This window comes from Oncorhynchus gorbuscha, linkage group LG12 (genome assembly GCF_021184085.1).
Source record: "Oncorhynchus gorbuscha isolate QuinsamMale2020 ecotype Even-year linkage group LG12, OgorEven_v1.0, whole genome shotgun sequence".
In the NCBI taxonomy this organism is placed as follows: domain Eukaryota; kingdom Metazoa; phylum Chordata; class Actinopteri; order Salmoniformes; family Salmonidae; genus Oncorhynchus; species Oncorhynchus gorbuscha.
This window is the reverse complement of record NC_060184.1, coordinates 19,868,688-19,881,798: the sequence shown is the minus strand read 5'-3', so window position 1 is coordinate 19,881,798 and position 13,111 is coordinate 19,868,688. Positions and strand designations below refer to the sequence as shown.

General features: G+C 40.8%; 1 protein-coding gene across 2 annotated transcripts in view; it reads left to right on the top strand.

The window, feature by feature from the left end:
* LOC123990664 (ephrin type-A receptor 7-like) overlaps window positions 1–12,869 on the top strand; it is a 95,355-nt gene extending 82,486 nt beyond the window's left edge. For both annotated transcript variants that reach the window (XM_046291397.1, XM_046291396.1), the window contains exons 11-17: window positions 391–576; window positions 2,116–2,177; window positions 2,351–2,560; window positions 2,875–3,024; window positions 6,937–7,130; window positions 8,600–8,755; window positions 9,020–12,869. In XM_046291397.1, coding sequence (XP_046147353.1) covers window positions 391–576; window positions 2,116–2,177; window positions 2,351–2,560; window positions 2,875–3,024; window positions 6,937–7,130; window positions 8,600–8,755; window positions 9,020–9,134 — 1,073 coding nt within the window. In that variant the 3' untranslated portion in view covers window positions 9,135–12,869. The remainder of the gene's footprint in view (window positions 1–390; window positions 577–2,115; window positions 2,178–2,350; window positions 2,561–2,874; window positions 3,025–6,936; window positions 7,131–8,599; window positions 8,756–9,019) is intronic.
* The last annotated feature ends 242 nt before the right edge of the window (window positions 12,870–13,111 follow it).

The following is a 13,111-nucleotide window of genomic DNA, read 5'->3' as shown; positions in this document are numbered from 1 at the left end:
ATCATAATGACAACCACATATTTACACCTTGAATGGGGACACGGTTTATCCTCACCGAATATTGATAGTGGGGAAAAGTTCATTGCAATTAATGTGTGGCCCTGCTACTTTGTAAAAGGCAAGACAATATAGCAAAGCAGCTCACAGCTGATAAATTGCTGCCACAATAGTTTTAGAGAAGCAGTCAATGATAGTATCTATATATCCACAGCTTGTCTTATTATGTGTCTCTGCTACACTCCACAGAGCAGAACAAGATGTCCTACTCCAATTTCTTTTGTCCTGCAGCGCAGCTGTTTTGTCTGAAAACACACTAAGCGCTTTGTCAAAACATGAAATGCTAGTTTTTCTTAAGGGTCATGACAGGTTATGTCTCTGTCGGTCTCACAGGAGAGTTTGGGGAGGTGTGTAGTGGACGGATGAAGCTCCCAGGGAAACGGGACACGTCAGTGGCCATTAAAACCTTGAAGGTGGGCTACTCTGAGAAACAGAGGAGAGACTTCCTTTGTGAGGCCAGCATTATGGGCCAGTTTGACCATCCCAATGTTGTCCATCTGGAGGGAGTGGTGACCAGAGGTAAGGACTGCATTATTTTACATGCACACTCGCACGCACACACACACACAGGCACACACCCACACACGCATACACACACGCACACACATGACTAAAGCTCTAGCAAGGAATTCGAGCAAATGCACTCAAAGAGCATGCTTTAAGGCCACATAAAATGTCAATATTTCTTGGTTTTAGCTTGCATTTCAAGTGTTAAATTGCTACAGTCATTATAAACGGAATGTATAAAACATTAGGAACACCTGCTCTTTCCATGACATAGACTGTCCAGGTGAAACCTATGATCCCTTATTGATGTCACCTGTTAAATCCAATTCAATCAGTATAGATGAAGGGGAGAAGATAGTTTAAATAAGGATTTTTAAGCCTTGAGACAATTGAGACATGGATTGTGTGTGTGCCAATCAGAGGGTGAATGAGAAAGACAAAAACATTTTAGTGACTTTGAACAGGTTATGGTAGTAGGTGCCAGGCGCACGGGATTGTGTCAAGAACTGCAAGCCTGCTGGGTTTTCACACTCCACAGTTTCCCGTGTGTATCAAGAATGGTCCACCACCAAAAGGACATCCTGCCAACTTGCCACAACTGTGGGAAGCATTAGTCTACATTGGCCAGCATCCCTGTAGAATGCTTTTGACACTATAAGAATATTTTGAAGATAAATACACAACCTAGAGGATGAGAGGACGAGAGTAATAAACTAAATATAGTACTAATGGTCAATAGGGAATTGTTGATGTAAATAGTTGGTCTTCAGTTCAACAGCTGTTTAGAATCTGTGGAATGTCTGTCCTGAACTCAGAGCTACATGTGCTACGTTCTGTACATTGAGTCGGGAGCAGGATACTTGTTATTTGGCCATTGGCCCAGTCGTACTGCAAGGACTTTCAGATTGGTCAACCCCAGGCTAGGGTGGGGGGTTATAAATGGCATCCTGTTCCTTTGTTCGGTGGAGAAAAGCTGAGGACAGGGGAGACTAAACATCTACCTCCCAGCATAACATCTTGATTTGTCCTCAAATAAACCTATTTTTCTCCACCTGATTTGCTTTGGAGTTTGTGTTATTGAAGAATAACATCAATTGCTAACAACACCTTGTAGTGTCCATGCCCCGACTAATTGAGGCTGTTCTGAGGGTGAAAGGGAGTGCAAATCACATATTAGGAAGGTTTTCCTAATGTTTTGTACATTTAGTGAATCACATGAATGTGTGAAAAGGTTAAGTTGCCAGACCAACTGCAAGAAGAAGACATGAGAGGAACATTTTACAATATATTTTGCTAGCTGTACAATGTGAAAGTGCTGCAGTCAAGAGGAATGGCATTGAGAAGTATCTGATTGAATTAGCCTTGCTCCCTGTTTTATTTTTTTCTAATTTAGACAGCCTAATATAAGGGGCAGATGTTAACACTTAATTACAAACAAACGGCTCAATATAACACTGAGGCGGAAATGTATTTTTAGCAGGCCGTCATTAATAAACACTTGCAAGCCATATTTATGAGTCAATTAACGGAAAGTGTCACCTTTGTTTTCAGGAAAACCGGTGATGATTGTGATTGAATATATGGAAAACGGCTCATTAGATGCTTTCCTCAGGGTGAGAACCTTTCAATGCATTCAAATGGCAAATCCCTTACCAGTTATACATGTATAATACAATATGTTCCCAATAAGAGCTTCTTATTCTATGAATAAAAGCACTGCAATAGCTTTGTGACCTGGATCTCACTGGATCTTGATTAGCTGACGGTTGTCTTCTGTTGTGTACAGAAACACGATGGTCAGTTCACAGTGATCCAGTTAGTGGGAATGCTGCGGGGCATAGCTGCGGGGATGAGATATCTCTCTGACATGGGATATGTCCATCGAGATCTGGCTGCACGAAACATCCTTGTCAACAGCAATCTCGTATGTAAAGTATCTGACTTCGGCCTGTCAAGAGTGATCGACGATGATCCCGAGGCTGTCTACACAACAACGGTGAGTCAATTAAGCCAGCCCCGTATTACTTTCCCTTCCTAGACACCTTGCGCTCTCTCTGAATACTCAAATCCAGCCAACAGCCAATGCATGAACATGTAGTATAAAATATGGATGCTTGCCTGTGCTAGCTAGCTATTCAATATGCAAAGCATGCAGTCTATGGGGTAGAGTTTTTGCTTTGAAGGTTTTCAAGTTTTGCTGACCCTGTGTGCAGAGTTATAACTCTATTTGAATTGATGTTTTAGGGGAAGATGCAGGATATAATGAATGTGATATTTACTCCAGCCATTGACCTGCATTTTACTGAACAGGGTGGAAAGATACCTGTTCGATGGACAGCAATGGAAGCCATCCAGTACCGTAAATTCACTTCCGCTAGTGATGTGTGGAGTTATGGCATTGTCATGTGGGAGGTCATGTCCTATGGGGAACGGCCTTACTGGGACATGTCCAATCAAGATGTGAGTTGCTCTCTTACATAAAGTCAATTATACACCAAATGTCATGTCAGGTTTCACATGTAGCTCAGGGACTAGCTACCATATTGCCCAGGGGTTAACAGAATTAACAGAATTCTTATAAATGATTTAAACATGGGCCACAATTACTATTCAGAGTTAAATGAGGTGGATTGTTAGTTTTTAATTGATTCCGTTTTAATCAGAGATTGATATTCATAAAATGTATATATGATAATATAAAGAAAAATAGTAGCTACCCAGCCATACAAATAATTTTCTGACTTCAAAACGGCTTTTAACCTTTATAATGAGTTAGGATAATGAAAACCAAATCTGCCATTAGCTGAGTTCAATAATTCCAGAGCTATTTACTTAGTCATGTAGAGCCTTTAGTTTGAACTGTGGTCATTGCTTTGTTTCAGCTAAATTGGAACAGATGAACATTGCATAGCTGTTCATCATGCTGATCGGAAAAGTGGCTTTAGAGGAGTTTGGCCGCCAATTCAAACACCAGTAACGATGATACTTACAGATGTAGGATCTTAATTTAATTATATTATTAATCTAATTTTGTAGCAACTGAAAATGTGAATTATTATGTGGATTAGAATTAATGGATATTTTTTGTAGGGGTTGATAAATTTTTTGTTAGGGCAAAACAAGTCTGATATTTTAAGGTGGAAATAAACTTTAGAAGCCATTTTAAACTTAGAATACACTACAAGTTTACAGGAACAGGAACATTCTCAGGAACGAATGAGAGTGATCAAATTAAGATACTACATCTATAAGTAGTAACATTTTAACATTTTTTATTGAACCTTTATTTAACTAGGCTAAGAACAAATCATGATTTCACAATGACGGCCTACCCCGGCCCGGCCCTCCCCTATCCCCGACGATTCTGGGCCAAATGTGAGCCGCCCTATGGGACTCCCGATCACTGCCGGTTGTGATACAGCCTGGGATCAAACCAGGGTCTCTAGTGACGCATCTAAATCAAATCAAATAAATCAAATCAAATTGTATTTGTCACACATAAACATGGTTAGCAGATGTTAATGCGAGGGTAGCGAAATGCTTGTGCTTCTAGTTCCGACAATGCAGTAATAACCAACAAGTAATCTAACTAACAATTCCAAAACTACTGTCTTATACACAGTGTAAGGGGATAAAGAATATGTACATAAGGATATATGAATGAGTGATGGTACAGGGCAGCATAGGCAAGATAAAGTAGATGGTATCGAGTACAGTATATACATATGAGATGAGTATGTAAACAAAGTGGCATAGTTAAAGTGGCTAGTGATACATGTATTACATAAGGATGCAGTCGATGATATAGAGTACAGTATATACGTATGCATATGAGATGAATAATGTAGGGTAAGTAGCATTATATAAGGTAGTATTGTTTAAAGTGGCTAGTGATATATTTACATCATTTCCCATCAATTCCCATTATTAAAGTGGCTGGAGTTGAGTCAGTGTCAATGTCAGTGTGTTGGCATCAGCCACTCAATGTTAGTGGTGGCTGTTTAACAGTCTGATGGCCTTGAGATAGAAGCTGTTTTTCAGTCTCTCGGTCCCAGCTTTGATGCACCTGTACTGACCTCGCCTTCTGGATGAAGGCTCGGGTGGTTGATGTCCTTGATGATCTTTATGGCCTTCCTGTAACATCGGGTGGTGTAGGTGTCCTGGAGGGCAGGTAGTTTGCCCCCGGTGATGCGTTGTGCAGACCTCACTACCCTCTGGAGAGCCTTACGGCTGAGGGCGGAGCAGTTGCCGTACCAGGCGGTGATACAGCCCGCCAAGATGCTCTTGATTGTGCATCTGTAGAAGTTTGTGAGTGCTTTTGGTGACACGCCAAATTTCTTCAGCCTCCTGAGGTTGAAGAGGCGCTGCTGCGCCTTCTTCACGATGCTGTCTGTGTGAGTGGACCAATTCAGTTTGTCTGTGATGTGTATGCCGAGGAACTTAAAACTTGCTACCCTCTCCACTACTGTTCCATCGATGTGGATAGGGGGGTGTTCCCTCTGCTGTTTCCTGAAGTCCACAATCATCTCCTTAGTTTTGTTGACGTTGAGTGTGAGGTTATTTTCCTGACACCACACTCCGAGGGCCCTCACCTCCTCCCTGTAGGCCGTCTTGTCGTTGTTGGTAATCAAGCCTACCACTGTTGTGTCGTCCGCAAACTTGATGATTGAGTTGGAGGCGTGCGTGGCCACGCAGTCGTGGGTGAACAGGGAGTACAGGAGAGGGCTCAGAACGCACCCTTGTGGGGCCCCCGTGTTGAGGATCAGCGGGGAGGAGATGTTGTTGCCTACCCTCACCACCTGGGGGCGGCCCGTCAGGAAGTCCAGTACCCAGTTGCACAGGGCGGGGTCGAGACCCAGGGTCTCGAGCTTGATGACGAGCTTGGAGGGTACTATGGTGTTGAATGCCGAGCTGTAGTCGATGAACAGCATTCTCACATAGGTATTCCTCTTGTCCAGATGGGTTAGGGAAGTGTGCAGTGTGGTTGAGATTGCATCGTCTGTGGACCTATTTGGGCGGTAAGCAAATTGGAGTGGGTCTAGGGTGTCAGGTAGGGTGGAGGTGATATGGTCCTTGACTAGTCTCTCAAAGCACTTCATGATGACGGAAGTGAGTGCTACGGGGCTGTAGTCGTTTTGCTCAGTTACCTTAGCTTTCTTGGGAACAGGAACAATGGTGGCCCTCTTGAAGCATGTGGGAACAGCAGACTGGTATAGGGATTGATTGAATATGTCCGTAAACACACCGGCCAGCTGGTCTGTGCATGCTCTGAGGGCGCGGCTGGGGATGCCGTCTGGGCCTGCAGCCTTGCGAGGGTTAACACGTTTAAATGTCTTACTCACCTAGCACTAAGATGCAGTGCCTTAGACTGCTGCGCCACTCAGGAGCCCAAAATCCACCAATGTTTGCAAATACTAGTCTGGGAGATGCTCCAGTGTTAGTTGTCTCCCTTGGCAAAGTTAAAGATGATATAATCCAGTAGGACAAACATTCTTCTCCTCAGCAGAAAAAAACTACAAAGGATTATATTACTCTCAACTCCTAATGGGAAGCCTGCTGATTGAACAATCAGCTGGTAGAAATACTAAACATGATTAGCCATTTTAGTACTTGACAGGCATCAATGTCAGGGATTTTAGTTCCTCTGTCAAGATGTTGGCAAACAGCTCCTCTGGGATACACAAAGAGAAATATTTACATTTCCTCAACAGTTTCAGTGTTTCGACACTTTTCCTTCCATAGTTCAGTTTTGTTTGAATAGCCCTGGCAGGAATAACAGATTAATATTTGCAGAAAATAAATCCTAGAATAGAGGAAGAGACTGTTGAGTCTCAAATCAAAGTTTCCCATTGCCCCTAATGTTAAATGTTCTCACGCCATAGACTTTCAATGGACTTGGTTTTGAACTATTGACACAGTGAGAATAGATGTAGCTTTAAGAATATGCAGATGCCCCCCTATTGATGAGACAAACAGTATAAATGATGCATCTAAAGGAAAAAAGTTCCACTGTTGGCTAAATGAATTACAATCATGTCTATTGGTTCTTTATAACAGACAGGAGCAGCTCTTCCAGTGACTAATCTCAGTGCCATACAGGGACATACTATTGCTACTCTCAATAGCTGGGTCCTGCTACTCTGTGTCCTTGTGTCTCACCATCATCTTTACATGCTGACACTGAGCGATGAACATCCGATTTGGCTTGTTTCCCCTCGATGTACCACGTCTGTATATAGCGAACCACAAAAGACTTATGTACTGACACTTCCTGTTTATCTTGATTAGAGGAAGAAATGGTAATGAACTGTAGGAAGTGGTGACTTGTGTTTATGTGGTGGTAATGACTCTCCTGTGTTTCGGTTTTCCCAGGTGATAAAGGCAATAGAGGAGGGGTACCGCCTCCCTGCTCCCATGGACTGCCCTCCAGGCCTGCACCAGCTAATGCTGGACTGCTGGCAGAAAGACAGGGCTGATCGACCCAAATTTGATCAAATAGTTGGCATCCTTGATAAGATGATTCGCAATCCCAATACCTTAAAAACCCCTTTGGGAACATGCACAAGGTAAGGAAAGCTTGTCTCATTAACCCTATGACTGAGCACTACAAAACTCTAATGAAATCAATTGAATTTTCAGCTTCATTCATTAGATTTGACCATGTTTGCTACAGATGTAGAATTTTAATTTGACCTACAGATAACTGCCAAAATAATAGAAACACATGAGTAAATGAGAGATACAAAGTATATTGAAAGCATGTGCTTCCACACAGGTGTGATTCCTTAGTTTATTAAGCAATTAACATCCCATCATGCTTAGGGTCATGTATAAAAATGCTGGGCAAGACATTATTTTGGCTACCATTGCTATAGGATGACAATGCCCCCATCCACAGGGCATGAGTGGTTACTGAATGGTTTGATGAGCTTGAAAACGATGTAAACCGCATGCCATGTCTGTCTCAGTCACCAGATCTCAACCCAATTGAACACTTATGGGAGATTCTGGAACAGCTTTTTCCACCACCATCAACAAAACACCAAATGATGGCATTTCTCATGGAAGAATGGTGTCACATCCACTCCAATAGAGTTCCAGACACTTACAGAATCTATGACAAGGTGTAAAACCTAGTAAGATCATTTCTGGCAGTTACCTGTATATTGCCACAGCAAAATAATCCTGTGTTTAGTTCACAATGTTGCTTAATTGGTGCTTAGGCTGGAAACGTTGTAAATAAAGGGTATTGGGAGCTTTAAAGGTATACTACAATTTTAGCCAGCCAAAAGTAGGCTACATGATGAGTGCTATATTGTTTATATAACTGCGTTTTCAGTGAATTTATGTCAATCACGAATTCTCAGCAACAAAAGAGTGATCAAATTAAGATCCGCCATCTGTTTAAGACTCTGGAAGTATGTATTGTTTCTTCATATTTCATTACTATGGAACTACATTAGTGGACAATTCAGAGCATCCAATGGTTGATTTATCCATAGGAGTTCACAGATGAAAGATAAATCCCTGAGAATCAATAAGCCAAAGCAGCTTCCATGGCTTTATGGTCAATAGCAGGGCTTTTAAATCAATCGCTGTAATGAGTTCCTGGGACTTTCAGGTGCTGTGGGAACTCTGGACCCCACTGTGACATTTGTCAAATTAATTATATTTACAGTCTGAACACAATCTCTCTGGGTGAGATTGAGAACGTAACCCCCCTGAAAATGTAAAAAAAACTTTTCCATTTCTGGGGGCCATTGTGGAGGTTTGAGTTTGAACATCAACTGATGTTGAGGGTTTTTGATAGTTACTTAGCACACATATTTGCCTGAAAAAGAGGATCAGATAGCATAGTCACTTTTGAATTTGATATTGAAGTGTAAAGAATGTGTTAATTTATTTTTCACCTGCAATTTACTGCACCCCGGGATGTCTTTGGCTGTCTTTGTGTTTTGTTTACAGCTGAATTTGTATTTTCTGTGGGAATGTTTTTGCATAAGATGTTCATTTCTTTGTCTTGCTCATCCCACAGACCGATTAGTCCCCTGTTAGATCAGAGCACACCAGACTTCACGACGTTCCGCTCGGTGGGGGAGTGGCTGGAGGCCATCAAGATGGAGAGATACAAAGACAACTTCACCGCCGAAGGCTACAGCTCACTGGAATCTGTGGCCAGGATGTCAATCGAGTAATGAACTTTAAAACACTTGTGGATGCCAAAGCCACCATAGCCAGTTCTGGAGAGTTATTTTAGAATTATTTTCTCATTCAAAATTCACTGAATTTAAATTTCATCATTTTGATTCATGAACAAGCCTGTCGAGTTTTACATGTATTTTTTTTATCCTCCATTTCTCCTTTAATGAAATACCTAGTGCTATAAATCATGAGACGTTTTGAACATCTTTGTGGTACAGTGCTGTGATTTATGATTGTTTGTCTTGTCTTGCAGGGATGTGATGAGCTTGGGGATCACTTTAGTGGGACATCAGAAGAAGATCATGAGCAACATACAGACTATGAGAGCCCAGATGCTAAATCTCCACGGCACGGGCATCCAGGTGTGATGATAGACTACAGTGCCCCCTGTGGACAGGGGGGCAAAGAGCTATATAGAGCAGCGCAAGGGCAGAACTTCCCAGGATAATCATAACAAATCATGTGACGTGACGTCGTCTCCTGTGTCTGACTCTGTTTTTCCGGATGTTATCGGAATTAAAATCATTCCTTTGTTCCTTGGCAAAGGATTTAACCCCTCTTTAGAATGGGTACCAAGGAGAGATTGAGAGAATACTCCCTGGACATGATGCCGCTCTGAGAAACTCAACCACAAATAGAGATGGAGCTTTGGAAAAGGAGTTTTATCCATATTACCTTGATCTTTTAACCTTATGAATTTTGGGGGGGAGGGCACCATGAAAATGGATTTCACTTAAAAAAGAAAAGAAATCCCCCCCAAAACTTTTTTCCCTTGCAATGTTTAAAAATTATTATTTTTATTCTAGTTTGTTAATTTTGTTAGTTTCAGAAGGCACAGTGACATGGTCTGGTACGTAAAGTCATCTAACATCTTTCTTTCCCGTTACAATTTTTTCTTCCTTTTTTTTGGGACTTGACAACAGGGTAAACGTTCCCATCAAAAGGACAGGGAGGATGAATATGGTGTCTGAACATTTTGGTGGAGATGATCTCGACCAGTTTGTCTTGAGACACTACTGCCTGTTTTAACTGTTTGCAGTGAGTTGTGTTTTTTCTCCCTGATGTTTCTGAAGTGGAAATGGCATCCTGCACCTCAGATCAGTGACTTCAAGGATAGTAGTATTCACTTGGTTTTTTCAAGCTTGTAAGAGTGGCTTGTTGTATGAATTTTTCTGAAGACAGATGCTCTCGTTGTATAATGAAAACATTTCAAATTTCTATGTAGGAATTGCGAAACAGTATGACACCAACAAGGCAATTCGATTTCAGATTGATCACAACTTTTATATCTAATATCAAGCATCAAATTGGCAATGTTTATGTTTACCACATGAATTATTTTACGTTATTGTCCAATATACTTTCAATCTGAAATGTTTTGTTGTTGAATTATTTATTTGAACGTTTCCACAGACAGCACTGTAGAAAGGTTGTATTGAAACTTAAAGAGACTTGATCCACCGCAAAGGGTTTGAAATGCCTAAACAAGCATATTTTTTGTTGTTGCAGCAAATGGTATTTCTTTCCTATTTTGGTGAAAACAGTTGTCAAGGGTGAATCTATGAACGGCTGTGTATGTTCGTTCTACAAGTACTTGTCCCTTAAAACAAATGTATTCCCATTATTTTTTCGGCACTTCTATGGCAAGTTTTTTTGCGATTCACTGAGACAGTCTTTTGTAGGGTGGAATGGTCAAGTTCCCTTTTTTTCTTTGTGGTATCCTGTCATCCTGAACTTGAATAGATCAAATCAAGTGCATGCACAGTGATGGTTAACGCAGTCAGTGTAGGGTAGAATATTGAACAGAGCAATAATTAGCCCAGGTGGAAATGGTCCTCTGAGATTTTAAGGTGCTGGGTTTTACACAAATATCAGATGTGCTGGGAAAATTCTTTGGAAATGTTCTGTCACCAACAGGAAAAAGGAATATGTATTGATCTTTTTCCAGTTGAAGATGACCTGGATTATAGGGCTGGGACGATAGATTGGTACAGTACAATACCGAGTTATCAAATAATGAAATAGTAATGCCACTTACGAAATGGTATACCGTGGCATGCTAATGACTTGATAACAATGTCACAGAGTATGAGCATGTTTGGAATATATGGCTGTTACAGTGGAGTGAAATGACATTCAACCAGCGGAGAGTCATACATATTAGTCATGACATCATCTTTTCCATTGCAGCACACTGCATTTGCAGGCGTTCAGTTCGGTGTGAGGTACACTAAATACACTAACTAATATTATCATAATATATTGAAAATCCTAATACTCCTTATTATGATGCTCATACTCTGAAAATCACATAGCGTCCCAGCCACATGTTTATTAATGTGTCTCTGCTTAAACCTTTCCAGGCAAACAGGGTGATGTAACATGCATAAAAGTGTTTTCTAGGCTTTTTTCTTTAACTTACCTGGCCCTTCACATGTTAATCACGGCACAGAGATAAGGAATGGGCTCTGCAGAGATGTGCTAAAGAGCCAACCTAATGGTGCCATCGCAGTCTTCTCTTTCTACAACAAAATGAATGTTATCACGTTGAATATGTCTCCAGCACTCTGATGGTCGATTCACTCATTTCTTTGTCATTTAAAGTAAAGAAAATATAGGTATTTCCAATTGCAATTATATCCAAGGCTGTCTTTATGGACTGATCATAGATTCAGATTTTCCCAATGGTTTATTTAAGACGCCTTTTAATATGCCTGTAGATTGAATTGGTCTTCAGAAAACCAACCTTGAAACACTATCATGGACTATGGCTGCAAGCTTAGTTTTTGTGAAGCCATTAGTGACTTTGTCTATTTTTTCCTAGATTAATTTCCATTGTGCTCGGTCCAAAGGGACTCACACCTGTGGGGGGGGTACCCAGGGAATCAGACCATGCACAGCCTGCTCTGGGCCCCATGTCACAGACAGACCCATTCTTTATCCATACAGCAAAGCTCAGCAATTGGGAACATGCCAGCCCTTTGAATTGAATACCAGCGTAAAGTCATTCAGTCAGCACAAAACTCCCCAGTTCACAGGAAGGCAAGCAGGCTCTCTCTCTCTCTCTCTCTCTCTCTCTCTCTCTCTCTCTCTCTCTCTCTCTCTCTCTCTCTCTCTCTCTCTCTCTCTCTCTCTCTCCTTTCCCCTGCTCTGATCTCTAACAGCGGGCCCCTAGGGGCCTTCACACCCCAGAGCTGGAGGCCCCCACTCCTCCTCCTCCCTCTCTCTCTGAGTCTGGGGTCCTGTAGAGACAGCAAATTTGAGCCGAATTGAGATTAAGACCTGGATACAATCGATCTGCCATATAAATAATCTGTAACCTTCACAGGCCTTCACAACCTTCCATCCTCATGGTTCCTCTCCGCTTTTACTTTGTTTCTTACCTGTTTTCTTGTTGAGGATGTTCAAGTGAATATATGGGGATGTTGTTCTGTTTCAACAAAGCTGAATGCAGTTTGTGTGGTGAGTTGATTGGATTCAGGAATGAGAACACATTTTAAATACAAAGTAGAATGATTATTATTTTCAAACCTTTTGGACAAACTGTTGGAAATTGTGGACACGCCTTTGCAATGCATAGGTGTTGGATGATTCCAAAGAGTTCAGCACTGTTGATTGTGTCAGAAAGATCTGAGGTCCGAGGGGAACTTTGTATATGTTCTAATTGTAAAACCTGTACATTTTTATTTATATAGTTGTCTTTTTACACATATTACTCTGTAGTGAGCTCTGAATACATTGAAAATGCACTATATTTTTCTATCTCACTTGCAGATGATTATTGTCACCCAGAAGATTTCAGTTGTACATACTTTCTCATTTAGGACCAAAGACAGGTTTTCCATCTAGAATTGTATTTTGTTTTTATTTTCTCTTTTAGTTTAATGTACAGTTATATGAATTGTCAATGTATTATTTATTTTTTTCTGTGATGAGAGTATTGAGTATTCATCGGTCAAAAGTATTTTCCCCAAACAGCAGAACTTTAAAATCATTACTTCTTAGACAATTTCCTGTTACATAGGACATTTCTTTTTTGCTTTGTAACCTTTGTAATAGACTGTACATATATTTTTGGAAATATAATACAATCTCTATAGAAATCTTTTGTTTCTCATTGGATTCTTTTCCATCATAAATAGCTACTATTATGTAACCGTGGTACAACCTTTGCTTTTAAACAGTTTCAAAGAGTTTAATATATTCATCAACACACACACCATTTTGTAAATCATTCATCCGTGTTCTTTGAAAGTTAAAGTAAGAATACAATCAAAGTAGTTTTGATTCAATCTAAACAAATGTGATACATGACTGTTTGTGTTTTTGTGATAGTGAGTGTGTG